Here is a 20,047-nt window from a genome sequence, read left to right as displayed (position 1 = left end):
CAGCCCCCACAGGGTCTGCACACGCCTGCACCCCAGGAAGTCTCGGCACTGAGCGAGGGTGGGCCGGTGCAGTGGTGTCTGGGCCGCAGGCAGCCGGGGAGCCGGGCCGGCACCCCCTCCGAGCTCCGGAACCCTCCGGGCAGACAGCCGCAAGCCTCGGAGGCCGTGGGTGTAGAGGCCCTAGACGGTGTCTCATTCTGTCCCCAGGAGGTGCAGCGGGGGCCACAGGCCTCCCTCTCCGCCTCAGACGGTGCCCCCCCACCCCAGGCCTTTGACAGGACTTCCCCACCGACGCCGGCTTTGGGTGCCTCCCCGAGGGGCAGCTGCAGAGCTGTGAGGCTCACCGCAAAACACAGCGTGGTCCTTGTTCAGAAGCCTGAGGGTCTGTCTCCAGGGGCGACCACGGGGCTAAAGCCAGCCCAGGGTGCTCCCGGGCCGGGGCCCCGCGTGTCCACACAGGTCAGGGCCCGGACGCTGGCCTCGCCGCCCGGCCCTCAGGCACTAAGCTGGACCCGGTGAGTGTGCTTCCCCCTCCCCCCGGGCTCTGGGGACCCTGGGCTGGGGCCCGGGCCCCACGCGCGCACGGAGGCACGATGGGGCGTCAGCCACCTCTCCAGTCAGTCTGCCACACAGGGACAGCTCTGCTTCCTAACTGATGCTGAAGTGGGAAGGACGCCGGCATTGCACTTTCTACAACGCTGCCCGTGGGCACGGCCGTGTGGTGCAGACCTGGGGGGAGGGCCCAGCCCCCAGTCCCTCATCACCTCTGCCCCAACAGGAGCGGGGAGCCAGGCGCCCAGTCGGACCAGCCTCACCTGCCCACTGGTGGAGCTCAGGGGCAGTGGACCGGACCCGACCCCAGACCCGCGACGTTAGGCCTGCACTGCAGGGGTTGTGGGGCAGCCCACCCGCGTGAGGCCGTGGACTGAGGGGGGCCACCCTCACGAAAGCTCGCCCAGCCCCCAGGACAGCTCCCAGCACGGACGGACGGACGGACGGACGACGACGGAGGCTCAGGGAGGTGAAGGCCCCGGCCGGAGCCGCACAGCCAGACCCCAGCCCAAGCAGCGAGGGGCCCCCGAGCCCAGGGGCCAGCTGAGTCTCGGTGCCGACGGAGGGAGCCACATGGACAGGAAACTGTCACCCCATCTGTCCTGGAAACGGGGCCAGGACGGAGCAGGGAGCCTGGCCAGATGGGCCGGCCAGCGGGGCCAGCCTGGTAGGGGGTCTCCACTACCTACCACGTCGTGGTGGGGCGGGAAGTCGAAGGTGTAGTCGTCCTGCAGCAGCCGGCTGTAGGTGTACTCCGCATGCGCCTGGTGCCCGTAGGCCCCGTAGTAGTCGTACGGCAGGACCTGGGGGGGGGGATCATGGTCAGTGAGGGCCCCGCCCCTCACCCTCCTTCCCGCCCGGCACGACAAGGCCCGGGAGGCACCGCAGGCGGCCCACAGGAGGGCAGAGGCTGCCAGCCCATGAGTGTGGTGTGGACACAGGTGTGGTGGCGGTGGGTTCGGGCGCCTTGGTCACCGTGCTGCTGGGTGGTAGGGTCTCAGAGGGGCACCCCAGCCACTGCAGCCTGGCCGCGGGTTAGAGGTTGGGGGTCATCTAGTCCTGGGACAGACCGGCTGGGAGGCAGGCGGCCCTGCAGGGCCTGCCCTGCATCCTCCCACCCGGCCTGTCCCAGCGGCCCGGCCTCCGCCCCGAGGGGCAGCTGCTGCACCTGCTGGTCTCGGAACGCCCTGTCCCCTCCACTCTCCCAGGGCACCCTCGCCCAGTGGTTCGCACCTAGGGGGGCCCCGGGTCTCCACAGGCTAGCAGGAGGTGGACGGTGCCCGGTGAGGCTCCGGGACCGGGCCGAGGCCACCTGGGAGCTCTGGCTCCCGGCCCCCTGGCGGGGGCCCGGCACAGGCCTGGGGACGTGGGCTGCTGGGGGTCGGAACGGGCTGGGCTGCAGAGGTCTGGCAGAACACGGCCACAGGGAAGGATTTTGATTCGTTCAGATCAGAATGAAAAATGAGGATCAAAAATGGTCCCCTGCTCGGGCTGAAAACGTCCCATCGCCTGCCCCCGAGGGCCGCCCCAGGGGCTCAGAGCAGGGGACTCTGGCTCCTCTCCCGGGGCCTGGGACCCCCCAAAGGCCCGGACGCTGTGGAGTCCCAGCCTTCACAGGAGCGCACAGCGGGCCCCCCGTCTGCACGGTCCTCCCACTCACATACACCGGCAGCTGCCAACACACAGGCGCGGAAGTACCCGAAGCTGCCCTAATTTCTCCCGCGGCCTGGGAGGGGCAGAGCTGCCCGGCGCCCACGTGGGCCCGGAAGGCCCGGCCCCCGTGGGCGCTGACACCCACGGGGAGCTCTGCAGGTGGGCGGCGGGTCAGGCTGCACTGGTGGCGGGAACAGCAGACCAGCAGCCCCTCGGGCAGGGGGCGGGGGCGGGGCGGGCGGGCGAGGGGTGGGCGTGGCGCGGGCAGGGGGCGGGGCTGGGGGCGCTCACCGGAGCCGCGCCTCCCGGGTGGAACCACCCCGGCCGCTCCCAGCCGTGCCGCTCCTGGAACACGCAGCCCCGCGCCAGGAGCTCCTGCGGGGGAGGACAGACACCTTCGCACCGGGGCAGGCGCCCCCGTGAGGGCGGGGGGCAGCGACCGAGTCCCCCACTTCATACCCGGCCGAGCAGACAGCAGGAGGTCCTCGCTCCCAGAGCCAGGACGCAGGCCCAGGCTGCCGCTGCAGGCCCCCCCAGCTATCCCACCCCGCCCCCCAAACCCCAGCCTGTGGAACCACCTCCGCTACCGACTGAACGGCTGACCCACAAACCCCCGTGGAAGCCTCGAGCCCAGGGTGGGTGTGTTTGGAGACGGGGCCTCTGAGGGGGGAACTGGGGTGAAACGAGGTCGTAAGGGTGAGAGCCTGGCCCTTGCGGGGACACACACAGCTCTCCATCCGTCCACCCCGCGCAGGCCAGTGAGGAGGTGGCCACCCAAAGGCCAGGAGGAGGAGGAGGGCCAGAGGCCGGTGCCCTGTTCTGGGCCTCCCGCCTGCAGGACCGCGGGCAGCGGGTGTCTGCCGCTGAGGCCCCTCTGTGGCGGTTAGTTGGTGGCCCAGCAACCCCACTCCCAGGTGTCACCCGGCAGGAATGACCCCAGCCACTGTAAGAGGCGGCAGGCACGGAGCTGGAGCACAGCTGGGCACACCTGAGGCCGGGCGCCTACGCCCCGCCCACCGCCCTCCATGCCCCGCCCCCTGCCCCTGCCACACCACGCCCCTTCCCCGCCCCGCCCCGCCGTCAACGCCCAGGACAGACCCCCAGGAGCGCGCTCTGAGCACCTTCCGTTAGAAGCACCCGGCACGCACGAACCACGGCGTCTCCAGCTGCCCCAACGTGGGGTCCCACGTGCACTCAGTCACCCCAGTACCCCCCGCCCCCGCGAGTGGCGGGCGCGGAGCAGGCACCTCGTGCAGGGGGTCCCTCCGCATGTTGCGCCCGGCCAGGTCGTCGTGCGGGAAGACCACGGAGTAGTTCTTGGCGTAGGACTCGTGGCTGCGCTCGCGGACCCAGCGGCGGTGGTCCGTGAGCGAGTGGTGGAAGCGCCTGTCGCGGAGGCAGCGGTCGGTCACCGCCGTGGGGCCTGACAAGGAAGGATGGGGGGGCACCGGGAACCCGGGGCAAAACCGGATCCTCGGGCCCTCCGCCAGGGGGACCCTGCCGGGGCTCGGGTACCAGGAGGCACCCCCAGCTCTCCACTCGCCGCTGCAGGGCCTCGGGCACCCGGACCTTGGTGAGCTCCGCCTCCTCACTTCGACCCTCCCCCCACACAGCCTCCGGGGGGCACAGCTGCGGTGGCAGCAGCGTCTGGCTGTCCATGTGCACTGTGGCTCAAGGAGCCTGGCTCCGGCCCGCACACTTGCAAATAACCCTCCTCCCAGCTCAGCACCCAGGCCAGCGCCTGTGCCTGCCTCCCTCCCCACCCCCCTTGGCCGCTCCCCTCCCTCCCCAACCCCTCGGGCCCGCTCCATCTGCACAGCGGGAGGGCTGGGTCCGGCTGGAGGTCCTGGAGCCGCCAGACCCACCGGGCGAGACAAGGGGACTGGAGACCATGCAAACTCACAACAGCCTCCCTCCCTTTCTTCCCTCGCTGCCGCCTCTTCCAAGAAGCCCTCCAGATTTCAGAGGAAGCTCCTTTCTAAATAGCCTGACTCTTGCCCCCACCGCACTGCGTCCCAGGGAAGCTGGTGAGGAGCCACCCCACACCCCCCGCAACCTGCCAACGTCCATGTGCACCTGCCTGATGTCGTAGCCGTACATGTCCTTCTCCGGGCGCCCGTGCACGATCCAGTGGGCCAGCTCCTGCCCGCAGCCGCCGCCCAGCATCATCCCTGCCGGGAGCACGGCCACAGCCTGCGGTCCACCCCCAGGGCCCCCACCCAGGGGGTCCCGTGCCCCCATCCCCAGGGCAGCACTGCTCCCCGAGCCCCGACCTCACCCCATGGGGGCTGCCTGCCTTCTAACCAGACCCCACCCATCCCTGCAGGCCTCCCGGGCCGGCCCCTCCTGCCACCTGGGGGGACTTGGAGAATGAATGGAGGAGGGGCCACAGGGCACCAAGGGGCGGGGCGGGGGAGGGGCGCGCTGCCGCCCACACTCACCCGCACTGTTGAAGCCGCAGCCAGGAAGAACCCTCGGAGCTCGGGCCTCCCCCATCAGTGGCTTGTGGTCGGGGGTGAAGGACTCTAAAAGGGAGGGGAGGGGCCGCGTGCACCCAGGTGGGGTCTCCCGGGAGGCAGGCGCCTCCGTCCACCAGACCCCTCCGACTCTAGACCCAGCTCCATGCCCCCTCTTCCAGGGAGCCTCCCGGGGAGTTCCTGCCACGGTCCCCTGGGTGCCTCCACATTTACCGCCGGAACCACCCTCCCCGAGCCGGTCCTGCCTGCCCGGGCCCTGGTGAGCCTCATGGCTGTCAGGGCTCTGCCGACAAGGCGCCTTTCCCTGAGCCCCCACCCCGAGCAGCACTCGGCCCCCCTCACTGCACCATAGCCCTGCTGGGTCGCTGCCGGCCACTCTCGCCCGCCGGACCCTGAGCACCAAGTGGGCAGGGACCGGGCTTTGCTCGGCACGCTGTTCGAGGCCCGGCCCAGGGCCCAGCATGCAGTAGGGTCCTGGCAAACGTGCGCTCAGTAAATGGGTGACCCAGTTCTTTGGGAGAGGGGACGAAGCCCCCCTCGGCGGGGCTCCTCGGGCAGGGGCCAGGGAACGGGGGCAGAGAAGTACGAGGGGCCGGACCGGGCAGCCACAGTCCTGGGCCCCAGCCCCGCTCCCCCGCTTCCCGGCCGTGGGGCCTCGGACAAGTCACCACGCCTCGGAACCTTACTTAGCTCCCCCGTCTGGAAAACCGGCATCGGGGTAGGTGCCTCCCGGGGCTGGGAGGCCCTCCGTCTGCAGGGAGGCGCAGCCCACCCGGGGGTGCCCAGGGCTCAGCCCAGGAGTCCGTGCTGGCCGGTGGCAGCCCCCCCCGGGGAGCTGACAGGGCGAGGGAGACGGAGCAGGTGTGCAGGCAAGCGAAAGGGGGAGCCTGGGGTGAAGAGACCCCGTGGGGCGAGGGGCCTTGAAGGACTGCGGGGCTGGCGGTCCTGGGGGAGGGGGCAGCAGGCAGCCCCGCCCCTGGGGGGTGGATGCAGGCTCAGCCCGGGTCCCCCGTGAGAGGACAATGGACCTGGGACCATTCCCAGGTCAGGGCCTCCCGGCTCCAGCCTCTGCTGCCCGGTGGCCAGGGTCGGACCCGGGGAGGGGAGGCCAGCATTCGAGCTGAAGGAGGCCCAGCCTGGGGGAGGGGTCTCGGGGAGCTCCCAGAGAGCAGGAGAGGAGGCCCCTTGGGGGCAGAAAGGCGCAGGGTGGCTGCGGGGGAGGGTGAGCTTCCGGGTGGGGGGGAGGGGGGGGCAGCTCCGAGGAGGAGGGCCGAGCTTCGGAAAGCAAGGTAAGGCCGCACCCCCGGCCCAGGGGACCAGGGAGCTCTCTGGGATCCGCGACAACCCCAGGCCCCGGGGGGCGGGGGGGGGGCAGGCAGGAAGCACCTGGGGGCACTGTGAGGGGCCGGCGAGCAGCATCCCGTTGCCGGGGACGAGGGTCTCCCCAGCGCTCAGCACAGGACTCGGGACTGAGCCACACAGAGGGAGGTGCAGGGTGCCCGGGACCAGGACCCCCCCCCGGCTCCAGCCTCCAGGCCCTGGAGCTCTGCCCCCCCCCCGCCCCCTCCACTTCCCTGAAGTGGGGCCTGGGGCTTCCCTGCTCTGCCCCGGCCGGAGGCCCCGGCTGCTCTGGGGCTCCTGGCGAGGAGCACCGCTGACCCCCGGATGCTCCCCACGCCGGGAAACCAGCCGGGCCATCTCCTCCTCGCTCACCCTCCCCAGGCGAGGGCCCGTGGGAGCCTGGGCCCCCAGGCTAATCACACTGAGCCGGCTCCCCGGGTTATCAGTGCCCGGGGCTGGGGGGCGGGGGGAGCCCTGTCTCTCACTGCCAGCTCCGGGGGAGACTGCGGGGGGGGGGGGGGGGGTGAGTCACCGCCTGCTCCCACAGCAAGCCCAGCGCTCAGTACGCAGCCACGCTGCCCCCTGCAGGCGGGCCTGGGCGCCCCTCTGCCTCTCCCTCCCGGGGACACGGCGCCTCTCACCCGAGGCCCCTGAACAGATTGAAGCAGCTCCGGCCAGTGCCAGGCAGACACCCCTTGCCGGACGGAGAGGGCTGGGTGCCCGGCGGCCACAGTCCATGGCATCCCTTCCCCTCCCCTGTCCTGTCTCCCCTCGCCCCCTGCGTGGCCTGCGGACTCCGCCTTGCCCCCAGGCGTCCTGCTGTCCACGTGCGCTCACGGGACCCACGGCCGACTGCGGGCCCGGGCCAGGCCCTGCTCCAGCGGGTGGCTCCTCCTCCTCGCCCCGTCCCTTCGGGGTGGCTCTCTGCCACCCACTTCACAGGTGGCGGCGCCGGGGGCTCACTTGCAGCCTCTCTCACGCCGTCCCGTTTCGGCAGCGCCGTCTGTGTCCGAGCCCCTCCGCACGGCCCCTCCACCACGGCCCTCGGGCCCCCCGGACAACCCTCCCGGCTGCCCTGGCTGCCCCGGCCAGGGGTCCCCTCGCTCCCCGGGGCACCCCAGACGGCCCTGTCCCGGCCACGGAGCCAGGGAGCCAGGGAGCGGTCACTCCCCCTGCGGGCTGCCCGAGCTCTATCTCGCATTCCCGGAGTCTGGCCTGGCAGGCGTCCTGTGGGGGCCGGGCCGGTGGCCTTGGCCCGGCTCTCCAGCCCCGGGGGCCGGGGCCCTGACCTGCAGCCCCGGATGTGCCCTCTGGGGCCCCGGGCGGGGACCTGGCACTCTGTCCCCAGTTCCGTGTCTGCTCCAGCCCCCTGGGCTCCGCTCTCCCCGAGGCAGACAGCAGGGCCGGGCCGGGGCCTGCCCACACTCAGAGGGGTGGGGCCGACCGCCCCGGGGCCCAGCCAGCCAGGCAGAACGTTCTGGAAAGCAGGCAGAACGGGACGGGACTGGACTGCGGTCTCCGGTCCTGTGAGCGGGGCCCTCACTCAGCCCCGTTTCACAGATGGACACACTGAGGCCCGGGCACCAGCCGAGCGGAGGTTAGGAGCCCAGCCTGGGGCGCCGGGAGGTGCTCGTGCCGGGGTGGGCGGAAGCCTGGGCGTGTGCCCATCGGGGGCCAATCTCTGCCCCGGCCACGCTGAGGCCTCCGCCCGCAGGGGGGAGGGAAGCAACGCCCACCCCCGGGGCCGCGGGAAGGAGGTGGCGAGAAAGCACAGGGGCACCCGCCAGCCTCCGGGTGACACCCCGCCCCCAGGCCGCCCCACTCACCGGGGCCACAGACCGTGGACTTGACCCCCGTCTTCTCCAGCACCGGCACCCGGTGGATGGCGCCCTCGATGTGCTGGGTGAACACGTCCCAGTCCAGGTCGAAGAGGCCGAAGGCGAACTGGTCCGACACCTTGGCGGGAGCAGGGGGAGGGGACGTGCCCTGTGACGCCACCCGTGGGAGTGGCGGGGACGCCCTGGTCCCCTACAGGTATCCGAGGTCCGTCCCCCCCTCGCCGACCCCACAGCGGGGCCCGTCTGCTCCCCCGGCCCAGCTCTATCCGGGGCCCTGCTTCCCCCCGCCCTCCCTCAACCCATTCTCCTCAGTCAGGTCACGCCCCCTCTTGCCCTTGAGCTTCCTGTGGATCCCCGAGCTCCTCTGTGGTCTGCAAAGCCCTACAGGAGCCGGCCCATGTCTCACACCAACTCAGCCACGCTGGCCTGCCTTCAGTCTCGGAGACGGGCAAGCACGGCCCCGGCCTTCTCCTCCACCTGGGCAGCGCCCTGCCCGCCTTGTGCTCTGCAGGGCCCTGCGCAGTGTGACCTCCTCGAGGAGCCCTCGTTACTTCTTTACTTATTGTGTATCTCCCCACCCAAAATATAGGCCTCCCGGGACAGGGACTTTTATCTTAGTGTCCCGTTTTCCCCAGAAGTAAAACAGGGCCCTGGCCCAACGTTGGTCAGTGTGTGGACTAAACGCATGAATGGAAGAGCCAGGGCGGCCCCCACACGCTTGAGGTAGCTGCGGGGCGGCCGGGTCTGCACCAAGTCCCGAGGCCACCAGGGGCGCAGCCCAGGCCCAGGGAGACCCCACTGCCCGCGGGCTGAGCTGGGCAGGGCCCGGAGCTGGGGGCTGATGGACCGGGGCTGCAATGTCTTCCCGTTCTCCAGAGGCTGCCCTCGCACAGTCTCACAGCCTCCAGCGTGGGCGCTGGAGGGCGAGCCCCCCGATCTGGGGGCGGCCTGTACCACAGGTCCTCCAGGGGTCACAGCGGAACCGGTTTGACCCTTGTGGGGGCCGGGCGACCTGCCGTTTCTCGGGGGCGGCGAGGAGCTTCAGGAGGGGGCTCCCCACAGTGAGCCGCAGCCCCGACCCTCCCCCACTCCCCGCGCGCCTCACCTCCTCCCAGAAGATGGGGTTCGCCTCGTAGCCGCCCACGGACAGGGCGTCGCCCTGGAGGCGCAGGTAGACGGAGGCGTCATGGTCCCGGACGTTGGGCATGTTCTGGAGGGCGGAGCGGGGAGGCCTTGGGGTGAGCCGGGCTGGGGAGGGGCCCGGCGCCTGCCCCGGGGGTCCCAGCCCACAGAGGGCCCACCGGCATCCTCCTTGTCGTAGGACCCTGAGGACACAGGGGACCCGGGGTCTCGGGGTGCACAGTGGACGGAGCAGCACCAGGCAAGTCTCTCTCTCCCCCAAACCTGATAAAAACAGCAGCACAGACCCCAACAGGAGGAGGAGGAATGTGGGGGAGGGGGGAGGGAGGGAGGGGCGTATAACCCACCGAGAGGGGAGAGCAGGGAGCCCAGCACAGACAGGAGAGCCCAGCAAAACAGGGGGCGGCAGAGTGTGTGCGTGTGAGAGAGACTGTGTGTGCGTGTGCACGGATGTGAGCAGGAAGGGGGTGAGGGTCCTTTCCAAGCAGCTGGGCCCGGGCCCCCTGCATCTCCCCCGGGGCAGGCCAGGGCCCAGCCCGGCCCTGCGGGAGGCCCCCCCAAGGTCTGGCTGTGGACACGGGGTCCCCAGAGGCTGCAGGCTGGGCACGGTGAGGGGTGAGCCCCCCCACCCCACGCCACACAGCAGAGTGGGGACTAATTCTCGGAGACCCCGGGTGGCCAGGAGAAGGCTCCAGCGGCGGAGACTGGGGACCCTCGGCCGAGAAGAGGGCTTTCCCCGCCACCCCTGCGAGGGGCCCCCCGTTCCCCCGTCCAGCGCCCAGTCAGCCCGCGGGGAGGGACCCTTCAGAGGCGGGAGAAGGCGGGCCCGAGAAACGGAGGCGCACTCCCACACCGAGAAAGGCGTCCCCCCATGACGCAGGATCGTCAAACCGAAAATCCAACAGAAGGGGCAGGGGCGGCCGAGACCCTCTTCCAGATATTTGGCCAAAAGAAACAACAACCTGGGAATCAGGAAGTCGGTCCTGAAGGGGCAACACCGCCCTCCAGGGGCCCCGGAAGGAGAGCGTGGGGCCGAAGGAGACGTCAGCACACCCGTCCGAGACGGCTTCTCGGGCTGAGACGCGCGGGTCCAAGCATCCGAGGGCCCACGAGGGCCCGACCCGCCCTGCGACCGGGCCGGGCCTGTGCGGAGGCCGCACCGGGCTGAACCCCGGTGAGCGCCGGGTGAGCAGGCGCGTCCTCAACAAAGACACAGTGATTCCGAGGGCCAGCGACCCGGCACCGCTCAGAACTCGGAGAGACGGGATTAAATGCAGAATCCTAAGCCCCGGCTGGCGTAGCTCAGTGGATTGAGCACGGGCTGCGAACCAAAGTGTGGCAGGTTCGATTCCCAGTCAGGGCACAGGCCTGGGTTGCAGGCCAGGTCCCCAGTAGGGGGCGTGTGAGAGGCAACCACCCATTGCTGTTTCTCTCCCTCTCTTTCCTCCTCCCTTCCCCCTCTCTGAAAAATAATAAATAAATCTTTATTTAAAAACTCGTACCTTTAAAAAAGACAAAAAACTCAATTTAAAGATTGACAAGGACCCGAACAGACATTTCTCCAAAGAAGAAGCACGAATGGCCGACACGCTCATGAGAAGACGCGAGACAGCACCTCTGGGCCATCGGAGACTGTCCAGCACGGGCGCGGCCCTGCCCGCCAGGGTGGCCACAACCAGACCGCGGCGGGGCTGGGGAGACCCGGGGAGACCGGCGCCCCATCCACGGCCAGTGAGCGTGCGAGACGGCACAGCGGTTCCAAGGCCCGCCTGACGGTCCCTCGGGACGTCAGACCCCGTGACCCATCGGCTGCACCCCGAGGAGTCCCCCGGGGGCAAGGAAAGCGCGCACACCCAGCACACCCACACGGACCCTCGGCCGGGGACGCTCACGGCGGCTCTGCTGGCGGCGGCCACGGGCTGGGCAGCACTCGACGCCGCCAGCCGGCGGAGGGACACACACACAGAGCTGCCCAGGACAGGTCGTGTGCAGACCCGGGAAGGAAGGGAGCCCCAGTGCGCACACCACGGGGGGCGGGGGAGGACCCCTGGAGACGCCACGTGAGTGGGAGGAGCAGCCACGAGAGGTCCCAGACGGGGGGAGTCCGTGTCCGCAGACGCCCGGGAACCGGAGCCCATGGACACAGAGTTCCGACCAGTGAGGGCCGGGGGGCGGAGGGGGGTGGCCACGGGGAGGGACCGGCAGTGGGTGCCGGTGTGGGGGCCGAGAGGGTGGGGGACGGGCAGGCGGGTGGACAGACAGAGAGAGAGGACAGACAGACAGGTGTGGGCGACAGACGGCAGAGCACGGGCAGGCCGTGGCGGGCAGACGGACAGTCGCTACGGGGGTCATCGGTGGTGGGGACAAGAGGGACGGCGGATGCACGGACAGATGACGGGGTGGGGAGGCGGATATGACCCGTGACCGTGACACGGAGACCTGAGCCGCTGGAGCGAAACACCGCTCGCACACCCGGGGGCCGGGGAGTCGGACACCGCCCCCCGGGGGCCGCCGGGCCGCCGCACCGACCGCCGGTTCACCCGGTGAGCACATGGAGGCAAGATCGTCACAGAGAGCGAGCGGGGGTGGGGGGGGGCACGTGGACGGGGTGCACCCCTCCCCCACAGCACTGGAAGGAGAACCAGTGCACAGGCGGTGGGGGCGGGGGGCTGTGGGGGGGCACAGGGGCGCCCGGGACCCGGGAACGGGGCGGGGGCGGGGGCGGCTCAGCACGGCCCCCGCAGGGGCTCTCTGCGGCCTGGCAGACGCGGCGCACAGCCAGCCGGGCTCCGGCGAGCAGGGCAGTGGCGCCACCTGGTGGCCAGGGCAGCCCCCGACTTTTCTCCCAGCAGGAGCCTAGTCCCTGTGTCCCTGTCTCCTGGTGACCAAAGGAGGCCCGGCTCCTCCAGGGCGGGGTCGAGGCCCCCAGGCCCCGCGCTGCCAGGGCTGACCCTAACCCAGGGCCACACCGTCCCCAGCCCCAGACCCTCTGGCCCCTCCGAACGGCCTGCAGGAGCTGGCTGCCACACTCCAGGCTCTCCCCTCCCACCCTGTCCCTCTCGGCCACCTCCGGCCGTGGCCTCCACAGGGGCGTCCCCTGCCCACAGACGGGGGCCCAGCGGCCCTGAGCACCCACGGAGCCCCGGTCAGCCTGTGTCGGACCTGCCTGCTCACCAGTCCGGGCCTCCCGCCCCCGCCAGGCCCTTCGTCCATGGCCGAGGCTTCTCCACTTGAGCCTGGGACGCTGGGCTCCTCCCGCCAATGTCGGGGGGACAAGGGGGACAAGGGGGGCTGTGAGACAGAATGGGAGTGACAGATGGGTGGGTGACAGGGTGCAGGAGGAGCACCTGGGTGCGTGGATGAAGGGACGGACAGATAACTGGACAGATGAGCAGACGAATAACTGGGCGGAGAGACAGGGAGCCTTCCACGGAGGGGGGTGGACAGAGGCAGGTACAGTGGGAAGGATGGGCAGACGGCCAGAGGGAAATGAATGGAAGGATGGGAGGGGGCGAGGGAGGGAGGGAAAGAGGAGTGGCCCGTGACAGGGGGGCAGGAAGCCATCAGCTGCCACTGCAGGGGAGGGAGAGGAGAGGGCTGGGAGGCTGGGGGGCTCTGGGGCCAGAATCGGGGTGTACTGGGGGACACTCGGGCACTCGGTTGCCCTGGACCGCCTGCAGGGGCAGGGTCCCCCGGGCACCCTGGAGAAGCTGTGCCCAAGGGCCCAGCGGTCAGCACCACCGGCCACAGCTGTGCCTCCTCGCTGGGGCCCCACACCACCCAGACGCCCAGTGCCCTGTGCCCATTTCACGGCCCAGGAGACTGAGGCCCCGGGTGCTGAGGGAGCCCACGTGGGTCACACCACGTGTAAGTGCCGAGGCCCCCGCGCCCCCCACCGCCGACCCACAGCCCGGGGCCGCTGCTTGCCTGGATGCCCTCGATGCGCTCCGTGACGACGTAGGCGTGGTGCATGGCCACCAGCGGGACCTTGACCCCGGCCATCCGGCCCACGGCGTCCGCCCACACTCCTGCGGGCACAGCGGCACAGCTCAGCCCTGCGGGCACCTGCCGGGGCAGCCGGCCGGGGCGGGGGTGGGGGGGGCATGCGGCCCCCGCAGGAGGCCCGAGCCGGGGCCACCGCAGAGAGGGGCAGGGCCGGGAGCGGCCAGCAGCACGCCCCACCTGCGCAGTTGACCACGCAGGGCGTCTGCACGGAGCCGTGCTCGGTCTCCACGGCCGCCACCCGCCGCACCCCGAAGTCGTCCGTCCGCACGCGGATGCCCGTCACCGGGCAGTTCTCGATGACCTGGGGCGGGACCGGCTGCTTCCAGAGCCGCCCGGGGCTCTGCCCACCCCCGTCCCCACGGGCCCCGGACCCCTGCTTCCGACTCGTCGGGCGGCTCGGGTCACGTGACGTGAGCAAAGAGGCTGGTCTGGTCTGACTAAGCGCTGCCCGCAGGCCACTGGCCGCCTGGTGAGACCGCAGGGGAGCGTCCGTGGGCACACAGTGTGTCCCCTGCCCAGGAAGTGTCCTGGGGGCGGGCAGACACATCGTCCCCTCTCGGGGGGGGGGGGGGGTTCTGTCTGTCCTTTCCCGCTCATGTCCCTCTCCTAACGTTTGTTCTCTGCGGGCTGGGGCCTCGGGAAGGACGGGGGGGACAGACCCCGACCCCCCTGCCCTCGCAGGGGCGGGGCAGCCGAGCTCAGAGCGGCCCCGAGGCCACGCGGCAGTGAGGAGGGCACCGGCTCCCCTGCCGTCCGCTCCCGGGTCCTCGGGCAGGCGAGGTGGCTCCGCAGTGGGGGGCCCAGGGCCGGGCCGTGGGTACCTGTGCCCCGCGGGCGCTGGCGGCCCGGGCCCAGGGCGCTGGCAGGTGCCGGCGGGGTCCATGGTGCCGTCCGTGCGGCACATACAGGTTCCCGAACAGGGTCGTACCACGTTCATCAGCGGGTACAGCGCCCTGGTCTCCGCCGGGCCCAGCACGTGGGACTCCACACCGTAGGCCCTGCCCAGCTGGGGGACGCCGGGGACGGGGACGGAGCCTCGGGGAGCAGGCCTCTGCCGGCCCCCGTCTTCCCCGCCCGGGCCACCAGGTCCAGCCCAGACCCTCCCCCCTCCGGGAGGCCCCCGCTGGCGCCCACGCCCCAGCGGCCCCCGTGAGCACCAGGCGTGAGGACAGCAAACCCGCGTGTCCGGCCTCCCCGGGCTCCCGGGCTCAGGGCCTGCGCTCTGCAACATGGCCCCTTCTCGCGGGGAGAAGACCGAGGCTCGGAGAGCAGAGCCCCCTCCCAGGCGGCCGCGCCGGCGAGGGCAGTGCCGCGGTGAGAACCCACACCCGTCGGGGCTCCGTCCCGCCCCACACCGCCCCACCCTCCCTGCAGGGGGTGTACCCGCTGACCCCAGCCCCCACCCTCCCTGCGGGGGGCGCACCCACCGACCCCAGCCCCCACCCTCCCTGCAGGGGGGTGGGGCGCACCCACCGACATGAGCCTCTTGTACTCATCCAGACGCTGCCGGTTGGACGCGATGAACAGGCCCCCGTTCTGGATCCAGCCGGTGTGCAGCCCGGTCTCCGCCGGCAGGTCCTGGCTCACCACGCGCCGCGTGTGGGCCAGCAGCTCCACCTCCACGTCGCTGGGCCGCAGCTGCCACAGCAGGCCTGGTGGGGAGGGGCGGGCACCGTCTGCCCCAGCCTCGGGGTGCTGCGCCCCCTCCCCCGCCCAGGCCAGGGCCCCCGGGGACCAGGCAGTGCCCGGCGCCCAGGCCTGTCCCTACAGCCTCCACAGCCCCGAGACATCAGTGAGCAGGAAGCGAGGGGTCCAGGCTGGGCAGCTTGGAGGACAGCAGTGTCAGAGGCTCGGTCCCCCCAGCACTGGCTGCAGGCCTCTCCCGGGCCGCACTGCCACAGGGACATGGCCACGGGGACACCGCTGCCCCCCAGCAAGGCGGGAGGGTGGCTTCACCCAGAACCGGCCTTCTCCCACAGAGCCGCTGCCTTCAGACCAGAGTCTGGGGAGCAGGTGGCTGGGAGGGGCTGTGCGCCAGCTGACCGATGGGGGGCAGCGGGAGGCAGAGGCGGTGCGTTTGGGCCACCCACGGGTCACCTCCCGGGACCTGGGCCGCCTGAGCGCTTCCCAACCGCACGTCCAGTGACCTCGTGCCTGGGGCCTGTTTATCCCACAGACACCGATGGACTTGACCCAGGGTTAGGGCAGAAGGTTGGGTGCCCTAGGGATGTGCTTACACAGTAGGTGCTGGCCAAGCTGGGCGTGAGGTAGGTGCTTAATTCACGCCCACCAGTGAGCCAGGGGGAAGAGACTTGTAGACACACCCGGTGGTCCCGGAGGAGCCCGGTGTGCACCTGCCCGCACCCGAGACCACGCCTCCCTGTCCATCCTCACGCCTGTGCACCCCCTCACCCCAGGGATCCTGTGGAGGGGGGGGCCCTTCACTCTTTGAATAGACAGCTGGCTCCCAGCTCTGTCTCAGCTTCGACCTCCGGGGGGCCCCTCCCACCACAGCTGCGGAGACCTAAGGACAGGCATCCCGGTCTGCCCACCGGCAGACTAGCCCCCGGTTTTCTCCGCTCAGCTGCCCCTGAGCGGCTGTGGCTGCCGGCCCAGAGCAGGCCCTGGCCCCGCCCCCGCCCGCAGCCCCGCCCCCCTCGCGGAGCCGGCCCCGCCCCCGCCCGCGGCCCCGCCCCGCGGAGTCGGCCCCGCCCCCGCCCGCGGCCGCGGCCCCGCCCTACCTGCCGTGTGCCAGGTGGTCCCGGAGGTCAGGCGCTCCCGCTCCAGCAGCACGGCCCCGCTCACGCCCAGCTTGGCCAGGTGGTACAGGGTCTGGCAGCCCAAGCTGCCTCCGCCGATGACCACCACGCTGGCCGTGCTGGGCAGGGGCCGGCTTGGGCCTCGGGCCTCCGCCGAGGGCCCCGGGGCGTCCTTCAGGGTCCGCTGGTAGGGCACGCTCTTCTCAGAGGTGGGGCCGGCCCCACTGGTCAGGGCCCGCGGCCCCAGGCCCTGCGCGGGGCTCCGCCGGGGGCGGGAGGCGGCCGCACGCAGAGCTCGGCTCAGCGAGGCCATGGGGACCCCAGGTGGCATCCGGACGGGGAGCTGGGGAGAGAGTCAGGCTGACGGGGGGAGGGACAGGGCACAGGATGCTGTGGGGGCGGGGCCGAGTGAGAGCCCAGGGGACTGTGCCCACCAGCCTTCCTCCTGCCGGCCCAAGGCCTGTGTGGGCTAATGCCCTGGGTCAGTGCGTGCCCCCTGAGGGCCTCGTACACGCACTTGTACAGTGGGCCAGGGGCAGCGTGGTCGGGGACAGAAGGTCCCGGCCAGCCCAGGGAGTGGACAGAGGGCAGGGCTGTGACGGAGCTGGGGAGCTCTGTGGGGTGTCGGGACCCGGGGGGGGCAGTGGGGAGGAGGGGCCAAAATAAGACCCAGGAAAGTGGGGTGCTCCCTGGGAGAAGGCAGGGAGGGCTGGAGGGGACCTGAGTCCGAGGGTCGCAGAGAGGAGAGGACCCAGACGGGGGGACCAGAGAGTGGAGGGGCCTGTCCCCATGGCCAGGAGATGCGTCCTGAGGGTAGGGACCCAGTGACCCCCAGGTCTGGTGCTGTGGGTGGTGGTGGAACAGGGGACATGGAGACGGGTGGGGGCCCCCAGAGGAGACTTTGGCAATAACCTGGGGGGGTGCTGAAGTCAGGGGTTGGGGCTGTGGTGAGGGGCTGACGCTGTCACCTGGACACACAGACAGGAGGGCGGGAGGAGGGGGGTGGTACACGTGGGAGTGGGGATCATGTGGCATGTGGCGGCCGCTCTGACACAGGGACACACTCAGCCCTCCAGCCCGGACCCCACACGACCCCTTGGGGACTCCCCCTGAACCCAGACAGAAGTCATTCCCGCCCAGTGGGCCCCGAGGCGGAAGGTGAGGCGGGCCATGAGGTCCAGCGGTCTGTGCATTGAGCAGGGGCTCAGAAGCTGGGGCCCCGATCCCTGCCCCCTCCTCACTGTCCTCCCTGTGGACTTCAGGGCTCACCTGAGTCCCTCCTCCTGCAGGAAGCCCTCCCAGACTTCCCCAGCCAGAAAAATCTCACAATTAGAAGAAGGTGACCGGGACCCATCTTCTCCAGACAGCGGGTGCTGGAGAGATTTGCCCTGGGGGTGGGTCCTGCCCACCATGGGGACAAAGGATGCCTCTGAGGGGTTTCCTGGGCCCCCCAGGGATGAGTAGGGAAAACCCGAGGGTTTGGCTGTGAGCTGGGGTGCAGAGGTGGCCGAGCCACCTGGGTGCACGGTCAGGACCGACATCAGTGAACTGATGCCTGCTCAGGTGTGCGCCTGGTCCAGCACAGGGCTCTGAAGTAGAGGCAGGATGGTGGGAAGCTAGGCCAGTTCCCTGGCGGGTGGAATGGGGAAACTGAGGCAGAGAGCTAACCCTGCGGCTGAGCAAGTCACAGCTGGGCACAGAGCATCACCAGCTCGGAGGCCCGAGCGCCTGGCGGGGGGCGAACCTCGGAAAACAAGGATCTGGGCTCCGGGGGTACGCTCCCCACCCTGCCCCCCACCTTTCCTCCCTGGAGGGGACACCCAGCCTCAGTGGTGTCTCAGCTCCGGGCCCCCAAAAGCAGCAGCAAAGCCAGGTGGGCGACGCCAGGACCAGCCACGGTGGCCAACCACCCCCTGCCCTGATGCTGACCCATGGCAGAGACTGTGACCCTGAAAGGTCACACCCAGCCCTGGCTGGGGTGGCTCCGTGGGTTGGGCGTCATCCCACAAACTGAAAGACCACTGGTTCGATTCCCAGTCAGGGCACGTGCCTGGTTTTCCAGCCAACCCCCCAGCTAGGGGCGTGGGAGAGGCAACCAATCGATATTTTTCTCCCTCTTTCTCCCTCCCTTCCCTCTGTCTAAAACTAAATAAATAAGATCTTAAAGAAAACCCAAACGGAAAAAGATATTTTGAAACAGCAAGAAAGGGCACACCTGGAGGACTGACGCATGTTCCGCTGAACCCCGCCCCAGGCCCCCCCTAAGACCCCGCCTGCAGGACAGAGATAAGGCGGCCCCGAGACCGAGGACCCCAGCTCCTGCTCTCCCGCTGGGGAGCAGCCTGCGTCCCCCCTTCTCCCCCTCCCACAGGCACGTCTCGACTCAACCCTAACGCACCCCAGGAGACTTACACCCCAGGGAAGCCACGGGTGAGGCCACCCCGCCCAGGCTGACCCCTGGGGGTCAGCACCCAGGGGCCCCCCTTCCCTGACTCCGCTGTCAGCGATGGCCACCCGGCCCAGGCTCTCCTGTGCCACGCCCTTCCTGTCCCACCGTCCCCCACCCAGCAGATCTGTTGTCACAGTCCTCTGCACTCGTGTCCAGGGGTCTTTCCTGCAGGAAGTCCGGAGCCCACACACGGCAGGCCGGCCCTGGGCAGCCCTGCTCGGGCCCAGCCAAGTCCCCGGCCAGCAGCAAGCTCACGGGGACTGCCGCCCTCTGGTCACGGGGAGGTGACCGAGGTCACAGGGCCACTCTGCAGCCGAGCCGGGGTACAGGGCCAGGCCTGTGGGCGGTGGGCTCTCCGCCCTGTCCTGACCTCTGGGCCTGGTTTGGGGGAGACGCCTGAGCCGCTGCCATGCCCTGTCCCACCCTCCCCAGTGGGGGGTCGGGTAAGGGGCCCAGCTCCCGGGAGGGCAGGTCTGCCTGCCCTCGGCACTGCGACCCTCTCCGGGTGGGGGGCGGAGGGGGTGCAGGGAGTCAGGGTTCGCGAGGCTTTGGGGAGCAGCGGGGTTGGAGGTCGGGGCAGGGTCCCTCTGTCCCCTCAGCCGCCCTTTGCCCCTCCGTCCGACCACCTCCGACCCCGCTCCTGCAGGCGGACCGGGCACAGGGAGGCGACCCCCCCCACCCCCCAGCTAGTGCCCGAACTTACCTTCCGTCCTTGACGTCCCTCAGCCTCCTCCCAGGACCCCGGGGAGACGTGTCCTACCTGTGCAGAGTTGGCCTCCCGTGGGTGCGGAGAATGCTGTCCCCGCCCACGGCACCGCCCGGCAGCCCTGCCCGCCTCCTGCCCCGCCCCCAGCCCCCAGTGCCACCACGTGCCCCGCCTGTCCACCGGCCAGCTGGGCATCTCCACTGGGCTGGGCAGGCTGGGCAGGCTGGGAAGCCCAAGTTCCCCCGCCTTCCGGAAGCAGCTGCTTCAGCATTAACCTGCTCTCCCGCCCCCTCCGACCCTCACCCACCCCCAGGTCGGCCACGTGTCCTGTTTGCAGAGAGGGGTGTGCAGAACAGCCCAGGGCTGGGGGTCACATGGGTGGTTGGGGGCTGGAGCCGCCACTGGACTTAGCTGTGAAGCGGGGCCCGGGGGAGCCCGTTGCAGGCTGCAGCACGAGGGGGTGGGTGATCAGGGAGAGGACCGGGCATGGCCCCTGTCCAGGGCCGCCCCCACAGTGACCTGGGGCCCTGCCCACCCAAGCCAGAGGTCCCAGCAGCCAGAGCGGTGCCTGGAGCTCGGGGCCTGTCCCCACCCCGCCCCCTAGGGGAGGGCCCGGCCCTGCCCCCACCCTGAGTGCTTTACCTGGGCGGCTGCAGCACCCCTCGGCCCCGAAAGCCTGCCTGCCTGCCCGGGCCCGGCCTGGCGGCTTCTGTGGTGCTGTCCCCTCCCTCCTTCCTTCCTGCGGGGCTCCGGCCGGAACTGGGCCGCCCCCGCCCCGCCCACCGCCCGGGACACGCCGGGACATGCCGCCCTGACCGCCCCCTGGGGCAGCAGCCAAGCGGGCGGCTCCCGGGCGGGCAGCGGAGCGGGCTTCGAACCCCGAGGCTCCATCCACTGCCCTCAGGGACGAGGCTGGTGGCCTCCCCTCCTCACCCCCAAGGCGGGGTCACAGGCCTGCTGCCCTGGGGGGGAGGGGGGAAGGGCGGTGTGAACCAAGTACTCGGCCCGCAGGTGGGCGGGAAGTGCCGGCGAGCCCCCAGGGCCTCCTCTCGGACCCGCCCGTCCAGCCGGGGTGTTCAGAGACGCCTGCCTTCACCCGATGGCTGGGGCCCCGGGGCTGGAGAGGG

The 20,047-nt window shown here is 70.8% G+C and overlaps 1 protein-coding gene across 1 annotated transcript in view; it reads right to left on the bottom strand.

The window, feature by feature from the left end:
* SARDH (sarcosine dehydrogenase) overlaps positions 1-19,578 on the bottom strand; it is a 32,593-nt gene extending 13,015 nt beyond the window's left edge. The window contains 15 exon segments of the mRNA XM_028519647.2: positions 1,242-1,355; positions 2,497-2,580; positions 3,453-3,591; positions 4,286-4,376; positions 4,647-4,730; positions 7,850-7,979; positions 8,967-9,071; positions 12,929-13,029; positions 13,184-13,307; positions 13,828-13,866; positions 13,869-14,012; positions 14,480-14,658; positions 15,748-16,108; positions 18,918-18,974; positions 19,563-19,578. Of these exon segments, the coding sequence (XP_028375448.2) occupies positions 1,242-1,355; positions 2,497-2,580; positions 3,453-3,591; positions 4,286-4,376; positions 4,647-4,730; positions 7,850-7,979; positions 8,967-9,071; positions 12,929-13,029; positions 13,184-13,307; positions 13,828-13,866; positions 13,869-14,012; positions 14,480-14,658; positions 15,748-16,096 (1,683 nt within the window). The 5' untranslated portion in view covers positions 16,097-16,108; positions 18,918-18,974; positions 19,563-19,578.
* Positions 19,579-20,047: the final 469 nt, after the last annotated feature.

The sequence above is a fragment of the Phyllostomus discolor genome, chromosome 3, assembly GCF_004126475.2.
Source record: "Phyllostomus discolor isolate MPI-MPIP mPhyDis1 chromosome 3, mPhyDis1.pri.v3, whole genome shotgun sequence".
In the NCBI taxonomy this organism is placed as follows: Eukaryota; Metazoa; Chordata; class Mammalia; order Chiroptera; family Phyllostomidae; genus Phyllostomus; species Phyllostomus discolor.
Note: the sequence above shows the minus strand (reverse complement) of the source record. Positions and strands in the feature narration are given on the sequence as shown.